The sequence below is a fragment of the Motacilla alba genome, unplaced genomic scaffold (genome assembly GCF_015832195.1).
Source record: "Motacilla alba alba isolate MOTALB_02 unplaced genomic scaffold, Motacilla_alba_V1.0_pri HiC_scaffold_31, whole genome shotgun sequence".
In the NCBI taxonomy this organism is placed as follows: Eukaryota; Metazoa; Chordata; class Aves; order Passeriformes; family Motacillidae; genus Motacilla; species Motacilla alba.
This window is the reverse complement of record NW_024037405.1, coordinates 1,223,643-1,235,959: the sequence shown is the minus strand read 5'-3', so window position 1 is coordinate 1,235,959 and position 12,317 is coordinate 1,223,643. Positions and strand designations below refer to the sequence as shown.

At 46.6% G+C, this 12,317-nt stretch overlaps 3 protein-coding genes across 13 annotated transcripts in view; 2 read left to right on the top strand and 1 right to left on the bottom strand.

The window, feature by feature from the left end:
- LOC119696487 overlaps positions 1–12,317 on the top strand; it is a 1,710,157-nt gene that overhangs the window by 1,085,009 nt on the left and 612,831 nt on the right.
- The window catches only part of LOC119696488, a 1,499,846-nt gene that overhangs the window by 902,118 nt on the left and 585,411 nt on the right, over positions 1–12,317 (bottom strand).
- The window catches only part of LOC119696494 (golgin subfamily A member 5-like), a 33,530-nt gene that overhangs the window by 10,388 nt on the left and 10,825 nt on the right, over positions 1–12,317 (top strand). For 10 of the 11 annotated variants that reach the window (XR_005255603.1, XM_038126237.1, XM_038126236.1 and 7 more), the window contains 3 exons: positions 693–854; positions 1,977–2,126; positions 3,248–3,394. Coding sequence is in view for 10 of the 11 variants with exons in the window: in XM_038126237.1 (XP_037982165.1) it covers positions 693–854; positions 1,977–2,126; positions 3,248–3,394 (459 nt within the window). In the remaining variant the exon portion in view is untranslated. Of the gene's footprint in view, positions 1–692; positions 855–1,976; positions 2,127–3,247; positions 3,395–3,854; positions 3,959–12,317 lie in introns of those variants that run through there. The other variant, XM_038126239.1, reaches the window with a different exon arrangement.

Genomic DNA, 12,317 nt, shown 5'->3' with positions numbered 1-12,317 from the left:
GGATGTGTCTGTGAGCGCAGGGCCTGTGGAGAGCAGCTGTGCCTGCAGGAGCTGGTGCTGGCAAGGGTCAGGGTCAGCTGGGACACCGACTGCAGTGTGGGCTGGGCTGGCCCCAGACTGTGCCCCTGGGCCTGGCTCAGGCAGGACACAGAGTGTGTTGGGAATGGCCTCTGGCCCCAGGGCAGGGACAGCTGAGATCGGCCTTCCCTGACCTGAGTCCTGTTCTTGCTGCGGCTGCAGTCAGCAAAGCCAGGGGAAGGAGCAGCCCAGAAGGGTCCAGGGAAACCCCTGGAATTCCTGCTGGCTCAAGCCACTGTGGGCTTGGAATGAAGCGTGTGGCCCACTTCTCAAAGCAGGAGCTCTTTATTCATTGGGCTACAGAAAGCACAAACGAGATGTTGAAAAGGGACGAAAATTTGTTCTGGGTTTCTTGGGCCTTTGCTGCTCAAAGTGTGAGGGTAAAGGGAAAACCATTTCCAGGTTGTGCTTTCATGGCCAAATGGACTTGCTGTGAGGTGAGGATTTCTAAGGGGGAATGAGGAAGGAAAAACCCACCCACAGGAGAGCCCTGAGCAGAGACCCTCTGTCAGGGATATTGTATCAGAGCCTTTGGGCATGCTTGTGTTAGACAGCTGGTCTGCGGCTCAAGGAGGAATCATCAGTGTCCCAGTGATGTCATTCTTTCATCACAGGAGAGAAGGAGAATGAAATTGCAAGGGGTCTGGAATCAGTGTTGAACAAGCACCTCCTGCAGCTCTCCCAAAGAATTCAAACTCTGGAGGAAGATGTACAGAAATGGCCAGAGACCACAAAGCATGAGCTTCAGATAATCAGAGGTTACCTGGAGAACCAAGGTGAGCAAGGCCATTGACAAGCAGACTTTCATCCACCTGAGGGCAGAAGCTGCTCTACAGGGCAGCCACCCTGTGAGCTCCTCCTGCTCAGCTCCTCAGAGGGGATGGGGAGGGACGGTCCTTCCATGGGGAGCAGCTTCTGTCATCCATGGCACTGGAACACCTCCATGCTGAAGTGTTCTCTGCACGTGCAGGTGGCCAGAGTCCCTGTTGTGTCCCTCAGCTTTGCATGGGTTGTGTGCTGGGAGTTCTCTCACTGCCTGATACTTGCTAAGGGTCCCCCCTTGAAGTCCTGTCCCTGTCACTCTGCCTTTCCCCACTGCCCTCCTCCTGCTGCCCCACTCCTGGTGCCATGCTGGGGCCCATGTGCGCTCAGCCTGGTTTCCCTGTTGATGATCAGCAGGGAGAGGAGCTCCCCTGAGCAGAGCCTGGATGTGTCTGTGAGCGCAGGGCCTGTGGAGAGCAGCTGTGCCTGCAGGAGCTGGTGCTGGCAAGGGTCAGGGTCAGCTGGGACACCGACTGCAGTGTGGGCTGGGCTGGCCCCAGACTGTGCCCCTGGGCCTGGCTCAGGCAGGACACAGAGTGTGTTGGGAATGGCCTCTGGCCCCAGGGCAGGGACAGCTGAGATCGGCCTTCCCTGACCTGAGTCCTGTTCTTGCTGCGGCTGCAGTCAGCAAAGCCAGGGGAAGGAGCAGCCCAGAAGGGTCCAGGGAAACCCCTGGAATTCCTGCTGGCTCAAGCCACTGTGGGCTTGGAATGAAGCGTGTGGCCCACTTCTCAAAGCAGGAGCTCTTTATTCATTGGGCTACAGAAAGCACAAACGAGATGTTGAAAAGGGACGAAAATTTGTTCTGGGTTTCTTGGGCCTTTGCTGCTCAAAGTGTGAGGGTAAAGGGAAAACCATTTCCAGGTTGTGCTTTCATGGCCAAATGGACTTGCTGTGAGGTGAGGATTTCTAAGGGGGAATGAGGAAGGAAAAACCCACCCACAGGAGAGCCCTGAGCAGAGACCCTCTGTCAGGGATATTGTATCAGAGCCTTTGGGCATGCTTGTGTTAGACAGCTGGTCTGCGGCTCAAGGAGGAATCATCAGTGACCCAGTGGAATCATTCTTTCTTCACAGAAAAGAAGAAGGAGGAACGTTCCAGGGCCCTGGAAACAGAACTCCAGCAGCTCTCCCAAAGAATTCAAACTCTGGAAGAAGATTTACAGAAATGGCCAGAGACCACAAAGCATGAGCTTCAGATAATCAGAGGTTACCTGGAGAACCAAGGTGAGCAAGGCCATTGACAAGCAGACTTTCATCCACCTGAGGGCAGAAGCTGCTCTACAGGGCAACCACCCTGTGAGCTCCTCCTGCTCAGCTCCTCAGAGGAGGTGGGGAGGGACGGTCCTTCCATGGGGAGCAGCTTCTGTCATCCATGGCACTGGAACACCTCCATGCTGAAGTGTTCTCTGCACGTGCAGGTGGCCAGAGTCCCTGTTGTGTCCCTCAGCTTTGCATGGGTTGTGTGCTGGGAGTTCTCTCACTGCCTGATACTTGCTAAGGGTCCCCCCTTGAAGTCCTGTCCCTGTCACTCTGCCTTTCCCCCTGCCCTTCTCCTGCTGCCCCACTCCTGGTGCCATGCTGGGGCCCATGTGCGCTCAGCCTGGTTTCCCTGTTGATGATCAGCAGGGAGAGGAGCTCCCCTGAGCAGAGCCTGGATGTGTCTGTGAGCGCAGGGCCTGTGGAGAGCAGCTGTGCCTGCAGGAGCTGGTGCTGGCAAGGGTCAGGGTCAGCTGGGACACCGACTGCAGTGTGGGCTGGGCTGGCCCCAGACTGTGCCCCTGGGCCTGGCTCAGGCAGGACACAGAGTGTGTTGGGAACGGCCTCTGGCCCCAGGGCAGGGACAGCTGAGATCGGCCTTCCCTGACCTGAGTCCTGTTCTTGCTGCGGCTGCAGTCAGCAAAGCCAGGGGAAGGAGCAGCCCAGAAGGGTCCAGGGAAACCCCTGGAATTCCTGCTGGCTCAAGCCACTGTGGGCTTGGAATGAAGCGTGTGGCCCACTTCTCAAAGCAGGAGCTCTTTATTCATTGGGCTACAGAAAGCACAAACGAGATGTTGAAAAGGGACGAAAATTTGTTCTGGGTTTCTTGGGCCTTTGCTGCTCAAAGTGTGAGGGTAAAGGGAAAACCATTTCCAGGTTGTGCTTTCATGGCCAAATGGACTTGCTGTGAGGTGAGGATTTCTAAGGGGGAATGAGGAAGGAAAAACCCACCCACAGGAGAGCCCTGAGCAGAGACCCTCTGTCAGGGATATTGTATCAGAGCCTTTGGGCATGCTTGTGTTAGACAGCTGGTCTGCGGCTCAAGGAGGAATCATCAGTGACCCAGTGGAATCATTCTTTCTTCACAGAAAAGAAGAAGGAGGAACGTTCCAGGGCCCTGGAAACAGAACTCCAGCAGCTCTCCCCAACAATTCAGGCTCTGGGACAACTGTTCAGACAGGATTTCCCGTATCATGTGTTCCTGCCTTTCAGAGCATACCTGGAGAATAACCAAGGTGGGAAGGGCTATTATTAAGAAAACTTTAATCTCTCTGAGGGCAGAAGCTGCTCTACAGGGCAACCACCCTGTGAGCTCCTCCTGCTCAGCTTCTCAGAGGGGATAGGGAGGTACAGTCCTTATGTGGATCAAGGCCAAAAAGCTGACTGTAGTCATGAGATGCACCACCACAATCCATCCTATGACTAAAGTCAGCTTTTCTGAGCCTCCCAGCTTTTGTGATCTATGGCACTGAATCTCCTCTGTGCTCAAGTGTTCTCTGGTGCTCAAAGCCTCTCTTGGCTCTTATGTCTTTCAAGAGTGTGTGTAGGTAAGGCCTGACATGACCTGACATGTGGTGCAAGTGTCCAAATCCACCTGCCCACTCACCTTTCTCATGAGAGTGTTGTCTCCCACAGCCCACAGATGCTGTCTGGGGAGATGCAGAGATGATCCCTATTCTCCATTCTGCCCCCCAGGCCTTTGCCAAACTCTCAGGAATATGCACAGCTCTCCTGCAGTCCATCCATCCAAAGCAATTCAAAGAACCTGTTAAGGAATAAGCCCAGTCACCCATCCAGGCTCAGGGCTGACCTGCTGGAAAGTAGCTCTGCAGAGAAGGACCAGGCGGTTGTGGTGGACAAAGAGTTGTCCAAGAGTCAGCAATGTGTCTTTGTGGCCAAGAAGACCAATGGCTGCCTGGGCTGCCTTAGGAAGAGCTTTGCCAACCTCTGAGGGAGGGGCAGCCCTAGAGGGCACGTCTGGAGCTCTGTGTCCCATGCTGGATTCCTCAGTACAGGAGAAACCTGGAGTTCTTGGGATGGGCCCAACTGAGGAACTACAAAGATGATCAGAGGCCTGGAGCATCTTTCTGGTGAGGAGAGGCTGAGGGAGCCAGGCCTGTTTGGTCTGGAGAAGAAAAGGCTAAGAGGGGATCCCACCAATGGAAAGAAATGTTTGAAGGGTGGGTGTCAGGAGGATGGAGCTGGGCTGTTCTTGGTGCTTCTGAGTAATGGGATGAGAGGCAATGGACAGAAACAGAAACAAAGTATTTCCAATCTTACCCATTTGGTGATTTGTAAGGGTAGGAGGAGTTTTTAATCCTCTCTCATGACCACGCCTGAGGGAACAGCTGAAGCTGTGGCGCGGTGGGGTTAGGCTGGATATCAGGAAAAGGTTCATTCCCCAGAGGGTGCTGAGGGACTGAACAGGCTCTCCTTGGTCATGGGCCCAAGGCTGCCAAAGCTCCAGGAGCGTTTGGACAGTGACCCCAGGCACAGGATGGGATTACTGGGGTGTCCTGGGTGAGCCAGGAGCTGGAATTAATGATCCCTGTGTGTGTCCCTTGCAGCTCAGGATATTCTATGATTCTTTCCAGAGCCCATGTGCCCTTGAACCTTGGGAGGTGGACACTTCAGGGAGAGAAGGACCTCAGGATTGTGAGAGCCCCAGAGGAAGAGCTTAAGGGAATCTTGGGCTCAGGCCCTGGGCAAGACCTTGTCCCCATCCACTGGCTCAGGGGTGCTCAGTCTGTCCTGGTGTGGCTTCTGTTCTGTCAACCCCACTTTGCCATGAACAGCATCCCTTTCCTGGACAAAGCAGCTCAGCACCTGGATCATTCATACTCCACTGTGCTTTGAGGTTGGGTCCTCTTTGGCAGGGAAAGGACATCAGAGACTTCTTGGTCTTTTTGAAGTGCAAAGGCCCAGTGTCATTACTGGGACAAGGTGTCCCTTCAGGGCATGCAAGATCACTGTCCCAGTGAAGATGGTCCTTCCTCTCAGGAAGGACAGTGGAGCCTGCTAAGTGTCCTCATGGGTAACTGGTGCACAAAAGTAGCCTTTGTTCCCTGGGAGCTCCTTCTCTGTGAAATTCCATCTCCTTTTTAGTCCATGGTCTGGCCATTCCCTGGCCTCTCTTTCCCATCTGAAAATGAAGGAGAGCCTGAGCTCATCTCTCAGCAGCTTTTAGTCCTCCTTGGACCTCAGAGAAATTTGAGCCAGGAGCTCTATGTCTGGGAAACAAAATCATCACACACCCTGATTTACTGTTTCCTTTTGGAGATATGAGAGCAGAACTAGTTATGAGAATAGAGTGGGGAGGAGGGGAGTCTGGGTCTAGGTAGCAGGTCCATAATATTCGATAATCCTTTCTGCAGGCCAATCTTCTTCTCCCCACTTTTGGTTCTCTCCTATGATAGGGAATTTGCTCCACATCTCTTTCATTTTTATTAAGGGTTTTAAATAAAGGTACTCTTAATGAATTACTCTCAGCATGAGGAAGAATAAAAAAGTACTGGCCTGATAATTCCTAATGTATATGATCCTTTCCTTTCCACTTTTGAGGCAGTTTGCTATTTGCTTTTCTCCTACATATCCAATACAAATTATCCAGAGCTTTTCTATTTTATTTTTGTATTTCCTTGGTCATTCCAATATTCCTTCAACTCTGCTATAGATTGGTAAGGGTTAATTCCAGAGCTTTTATTCTAGCAAAGTTTGATTTTGTTATTTCACTCACAGTGAACCTTTTTCTTTTTTTACTCCCATATCTTGAGGTTCTGACTGCCAAATATTTATTTTTATCACCAGAGTTCACTGTTAAAGTTGATATATATACGGGGTATACCCCACGACCTCAGTGTACTCTTTTCTTTCCCAGCTTATGCAAAAAAGTTCCAATGATACGTTGGTCTAATATCCAGCTCTCAGGTTTCTGATTAGTTTTCGATATTCTAGCATTTTCTATTTTACAAGGTGCTCTGGGATTAAACTCTCACCTTTCCATGGCCACATTCCAGCTGATTCCAGTCCCCCATTAATCCAACAGTCGGTTAGTTTTAACTCGATAGTAATTTTTTGCATCAGATCTATAAACAAGTTCTTATCTGAGGCAGGTAATCTGAAACCATTATATTGTTTTTCTAGTTGGTCATATTGTTCACTCAAAGTTCTTAACCTTTCTTGTTCTATTCTTCTTCTCCTTAATTCTGACTCCTGTCTTTTTAATTCTAAGGCTACCTGTTGCATTTTACTTTCTGGATCTAACCCTTCTTTATTTTTCGAAAAACAGAAAACTTTTTCATATTGTAAACACATTCTATTGTCATTCTTTCTTGCAAGATCTAGGATGACAGATTTGTTATGTGCAAATCTACTTTCAGCTTTTAGATTCTTTCCTCCATTGCACACATTTTGAATTTATCATTATCATAACATAGCTTGTTAACTTGGAGATATGCTTACAAATACTGTCTCCATTTTTCATCCAACCCATATCACTCTATTACATTGATTACACACAGGAATAAAAAGTTTCCCCACATTTCGCTTGTACAGTTTGTGGGTGTGAGCCTCTGACTGCCGGTCCTTAGAGATCGCTTTTTGGCATACTGCATATTACCTTTTTGTTTTATGTTACAGATTTCATACTGCATGTTGTTTATAGTACAGTATTTTTCTTACCCTTGCTGCAGTTTCCTGGGGTGGGGTATGCTGCTGTCTCGGCCCCTTAGTGCTGGGCAAAACTTCCAAGTGCAAACTAGTTGTACAGCACACGGCTAGGCTCAGGCCCATAAGAATTACCCACAGGTGTATCCCTCTGCTTTTGCCACGCCCTCTGGGTTGCCACCAGCGGCAGGATAAAGTTATCTTCACAGCAGCAAGAATATCCTTCCAGGGTTTCATATCTGGACCGAGCCATGTATTGCCTCTTAAAGGCACACCCCCCCCCCCCCTTAATAATTTGACTGCATCAGCCTTGCAGGGTATTTTATTTAACCTTTGGCATTTGATAGCCAAGATTTAAACCTTTGAATCCAATTTTCCCCCTATTCCCCTTTGAAACAAGTGATACCAATCCGGGAAATCCAATTCTATTATGCCCGATTCAGTAGCAAGCTCTAAGATACAGCTAGTCAGATACTGTTCACCCCTTATACACTTGGTTACTTTCTTTTAGCCAATTTCCAGGCAAATAATTTTTTGACACTCCTTAACTGTGGTTTCCCACCGTTCCTCATGTATTTCCCATTTAACAGGGACTAATAATTCCCATCTACAAAATAAAGTTATTATTTTGGCTGTTTCAAGTTCTATCTGGATAGGGGACCTACTTGTCCCCCGACACTTCCTGCAACAGGAGCGTCTGTTGTGTGAACTACAATACCAACTTTTTCCCACAATTTAAACATTTACATTTTACCCAACTAGCATGCCTGGTGTTTGGATGGATCAAGCAGGGTATATTATGAGGCACTGATCTAGGTTGTAACTCTCCTTCCTCTTTGTATAAATCACAGGCTAAGGCCAGAATACAGGAATTTTCTGTCTGAAATAGTCCAGATCCCCCTGTTTGTGGTGGCAGTGTTCCTTCCCAAGGTGGATATCGAAGGCATCTTAAAGTCTGTCCAAGCAGTACTTGAAACCACTGATACAAGCTTGGTCTCACTTCCCAGTTAGGTGTGATCCTGTGTATGTTCCTTGAATCATATGGATTTTCCCAATTCATTATTACCCCTTTACCATTTGAAAGTCCAATTTTGTATCACTCAGTTCAGCTGCTCTTGTCCACTTCTCAGGTTCTCTCACAGGTCCTCTTGATTGGTGAGGATCCACTCTTGTTCCTTGATCTGGATCACAGTTATGAACATAAGTGTTGCCTGGGAAGGATCTTAAAAGATAGTCTAAAGATGTGTTTTGAGGAATTATTATTTCCACTTAAAGTTCTGCTCATTCAGCACACTTTTTCCTTGCCTCATAGGTAGCATGTTCAAAAAAGTATCTTAAACTTTATTTCATAAGGTGACACTCCCAGGACTGAATCATATGTTGTACTCTCTTCCTTGAACTTGAGGAAGTTCGGTCCGTACACCTTATACACAAGCCCTTTGGCTTATATCTCTTTCTGCAATGAGCAACCCAAACCTCATGACAATTTTTGTATAAATGGATAACATTCGCAACCAGTTACTTATACAACTTATACCTTACCTGATTTTAGTTTTTCCTTCAATATTTCTTGTAACTTTAATTAGTATTTTTTAAACTTTTTCCTCAATAAGTTTCCATATTACAATCAGTGCATTTAAACTTTAAAATTTACTCATGATGTAGTTTTTCTTTTACACATTGAATGTGGTGTTTTAAATTTCCTTCCCTTGTTTAAGCATAATTATTGATTTTTCCAGTATACCACCAGCTTACTTCAAAACACCATAATCATAACAAATACAGCACAAACTTAACAATTAGAGACAAATAGAGACTGGTTCAACACATATTAATTATAGGCCACAATACACTTTGGACTTTAAACATACAAATTTGACTGGTTTACTTTAGAGCTGTTATCTTCATTAAACCTTTTATCTAATCTAAAATTTTAAAACTGCATATGATTAATAGACTTGAGCAGACACTTAAGGGTTGTAAGATCAAGACCCCTATTCGATAACAGTGATCTTAAAAGTCTCCTCTTGCTTTTAGTATTTTTATTTTATTTTTAATTTAAAGTACCCAATTCTTTTTGTAAACCACCAGAACTAAAACCACTCCTCCCTAGCACCTCATAACTACCTTTAATGTCCCCAAAAGCTTCCAAAATTTCCAAAATTCCTTAAACCTTCTCAGGACTTCCAAGACAAACTTCAAAAAAACCTTCCAAAAACTTCCAAAAACTCCCAGGAATAAGCCTTCTTTAAATTTCAAAACTGTATTAATCCCCCTCACATAGTCTTCTTTTGAGCAATGAGATTTTGAAGGAACTTAGAAATAAATAAGAAAAAGTATCATCTTTTTAAGGAGGAACTGATTTCTCAGGAAGTATTTAAGGGAGCTGCTAGGGCATGTAGAAAAAAATTAGGGCGGCCAAAGCTCAGTTTGAACTTAACCTGGCAACTTCTGTTAAAAATAATAAAAAAAGTTTTTACAAATACATTAATGGTAAAAGGAAGGGTATTACTGGCCTCTGTTCCCTATTGGATGAGGCAGGCAACCTAGTAACTAAAGATGAGGAAAAAGCAGAAATGCTTAATGCCTTCTTTGCCTCAGTCTTTAGTTGTAAGACAACTTGTCCTCAAGACAACTGTCCTCAGGGGTTGGTAGGTGGTGCCAGGGAGCAGAATGGTCCTCTTGTTATCCAAGAAGAGGCAGTCAGAGAACTGCTGGGACACTTGGATATTTATAAATCAATGGGACCAGATGGGATCCACCCTAGGGTGATGAGGGAGCTGGCAGATGAGCTTGCGAAGCCACTCTCCATCATTTATCAAGAGTTGTGGCTCACTGGTGAGGTTCCAGACGATTGGAAACTGGCCAATGTGACACCCGTTTAAAAAAAAGGTAGGAAGGAGGATCCTGGTAATTACCTGCCAGTTAGCCTGACCTCAGTACCAGGAAAGATAATGGAACAGTTCATACTGAGTGTTATCACACAGTACTTACAGGATGGCCAGGGTATCAGAGCCAGCCAGCAGGGGTTTATGAAGGGTAAGTCGTGTCTGAGCAACCTGGTCTCCTTCTATGACCAGCTGACCTGCCTGGATGCAGGAAAGGCTGTGGATGTTGTGTATTTAGACTTCAGCAAGGCCTTTGGCACTGTCTCCCACAGCACCCTGCTGGAAAAGCTGCAGCCCAGGGCTCAGACAGGAACACTCTGTGCTGGGTTAGGAACTGGCTGGATGGCTGAGCCCAGAGAGTGCTGGTGAGTGGTGCTGCATCCAGCTGGCAGCCATCCCCAGGGGTGTCCCTCAGGGCTCTGTGCTGGGGCCAGCTCTGTTCAATGTCTCTATTGATGACATGGATGAGGGGATTAAGTCTCTCATCAGTAAATCTGCAGACGACACTCAGCTGGGAGCTTGTGTTGATCTACTGGAAGAAAGGAGGGCTCTGCAGAGAGACTGAGATTGGTTGGATGGATGGGCAGAGTCCAACAGCATGAAGTTTAATAAATCTAAGTGCCGAGTTCTACATTTTGGCCACAAAAATCCCCTACAACGTTGCAAACTGGGGACAGGGTGGCTAGACAGTGTTCAGGCAGAAAGGGACCTGGGGGTGCTGGTTGACAGCCGGTTGAATATGAGCCAGCAATGTGCCCTGGTGGCCAAGAAGGCCAATGGCATCCTGGCCTGCATTAGGAATTGTGTGACCAGCAGGAACAGGGAGATCATTCTTCCCCTGCGCGGTGCTGGTGAGGCAGCACCTTGAGTATTGTGTCCAGTTCTGGGCCCCTCAGTTTAGGAAGGATGTTGAGACGCTTGAGCGTGTCCAGAGGAGGGCAACAAGGCTGGTGAGGGGCTTGGAACACAAGCCCTATGAGGAATGTTTGAAGGAGCTGGGGTTGTTTAGCCTTGAGAAGAGGAGGCTTAGAGGTGACTTTATTGCTCTCTACAACTTCCTGAAGGGAGGCTGTAGACAGGTGGGGGTTGGTCTCTTCCACCAGGCAGCAAGTGACAGAACACGAGGACACAGTCTCAAGCTACGTCAGGGAAGGTAATGTTTGGATATAAGGAAAAAAAATTCACCAAAAGAATAATAAAATACTGGAATTGTCTTCCCGGAGAGGTGGTAGAATCACCATCTCTGGATGTGTTTAAAAAAAGACTGGACATGGCACTTGGTATAATAATCTAGTTGAGGTGTTAGGGCATCTAACATCTCTTCCAACCTTCACTCTTCTGTGATTCTGTGATTCTGAACTCCTCCAAAGTTGTATGCTATTCCCAGGTGCATGCACTCAGCCGGGAATACACACTTCCCAGTACTACCTTCTCCACAAACCATCATCACATATCTTTAAAACATTCTCTATAACCTCCATTTAACCTTTCCAGATAATTTCCTGATTTCATCAAACACAAAAATCATTATAACCTTCATTATTCTAAACCATTCAGATATTTCCTCTGAAGCTTTTTTCTATAGAATTTCTTACAAACTCTTAAAAGCTCTTGAAAATTAACCTTCTGGCAATTTTATACATTTCCCAATATACTTGTATTTGTTATTCCAGAAATCTTAATACACCCACAGTTTCTAAGAAAATGATTACACAAAACTTGAGTATTCCAGTGGGTTTTCTGATGCATGTTTCCCTAATATTCCTTAAAAGGTTTGATTTTTTTTTCTTCTCACTACACACTCCCTTAATTCACTGCTTACAATATCCCAGACATCCCAGTAGTTGTCTGATCTCCGCTCCTCGATCGTGAAGAAGGCAGGGCTATAGTTTCTGCCACCTGGTCTGGATCTAACTTCTTACTAATATTATGAATCCGTACATTCACCAGTTTGATCTTACAGAAATTTATGGATTTAAACTGCAGGGCAAGGAAAAAAAATTCGTTGGTCTTTCTTTTTGGCAGGATCGTGCCACCTTTTACTCCTTTTTTTTTTTTTTTTTTTTTTTTTTTTTTAATAATCATCCTGGGTCTCAGGACCAGATGATTTTTCCCACAAATTAAACTGTCTATTTCACATCTGTACTTTTTGATTATAGTATCTCTGCATTTCTAAGAGGTAAGCAGCTACTGCAGCAGAGAAAAAACCTTTGTAATGCAAAAGCAGCAGCTTACACTACTTCAAAGCGAGCACTTTAACACTTAACACTTTCTGTTGGCTGGCTTGCTGATTATTTCCAGCCGAAATGCTCTGTAAGGCAGCATTTTAAAGTTTTCCATCTGAAAACCTCACTCCAGCTAACAACCCTATCATCTTGTTAGTGTTTTAAAACAACCTCCCAACTTGCGGTTCCAGCCCGCGCATCTCCCAGCTGGTTTATTACGCCTTAGGGCATTTTTACACTTCTCCGGCTCAAGCTTTCCTTCCCCTCCCCCGCTGTGCTGTTCGGTGGCACGGACCATGCCCGTGCCGCCTGTTCACCTGTGGTGAACAAACAAAAAGCCGCAGCTTTTCCTCTCAGGCGGGGAGGGGGGGTGGCTGGGA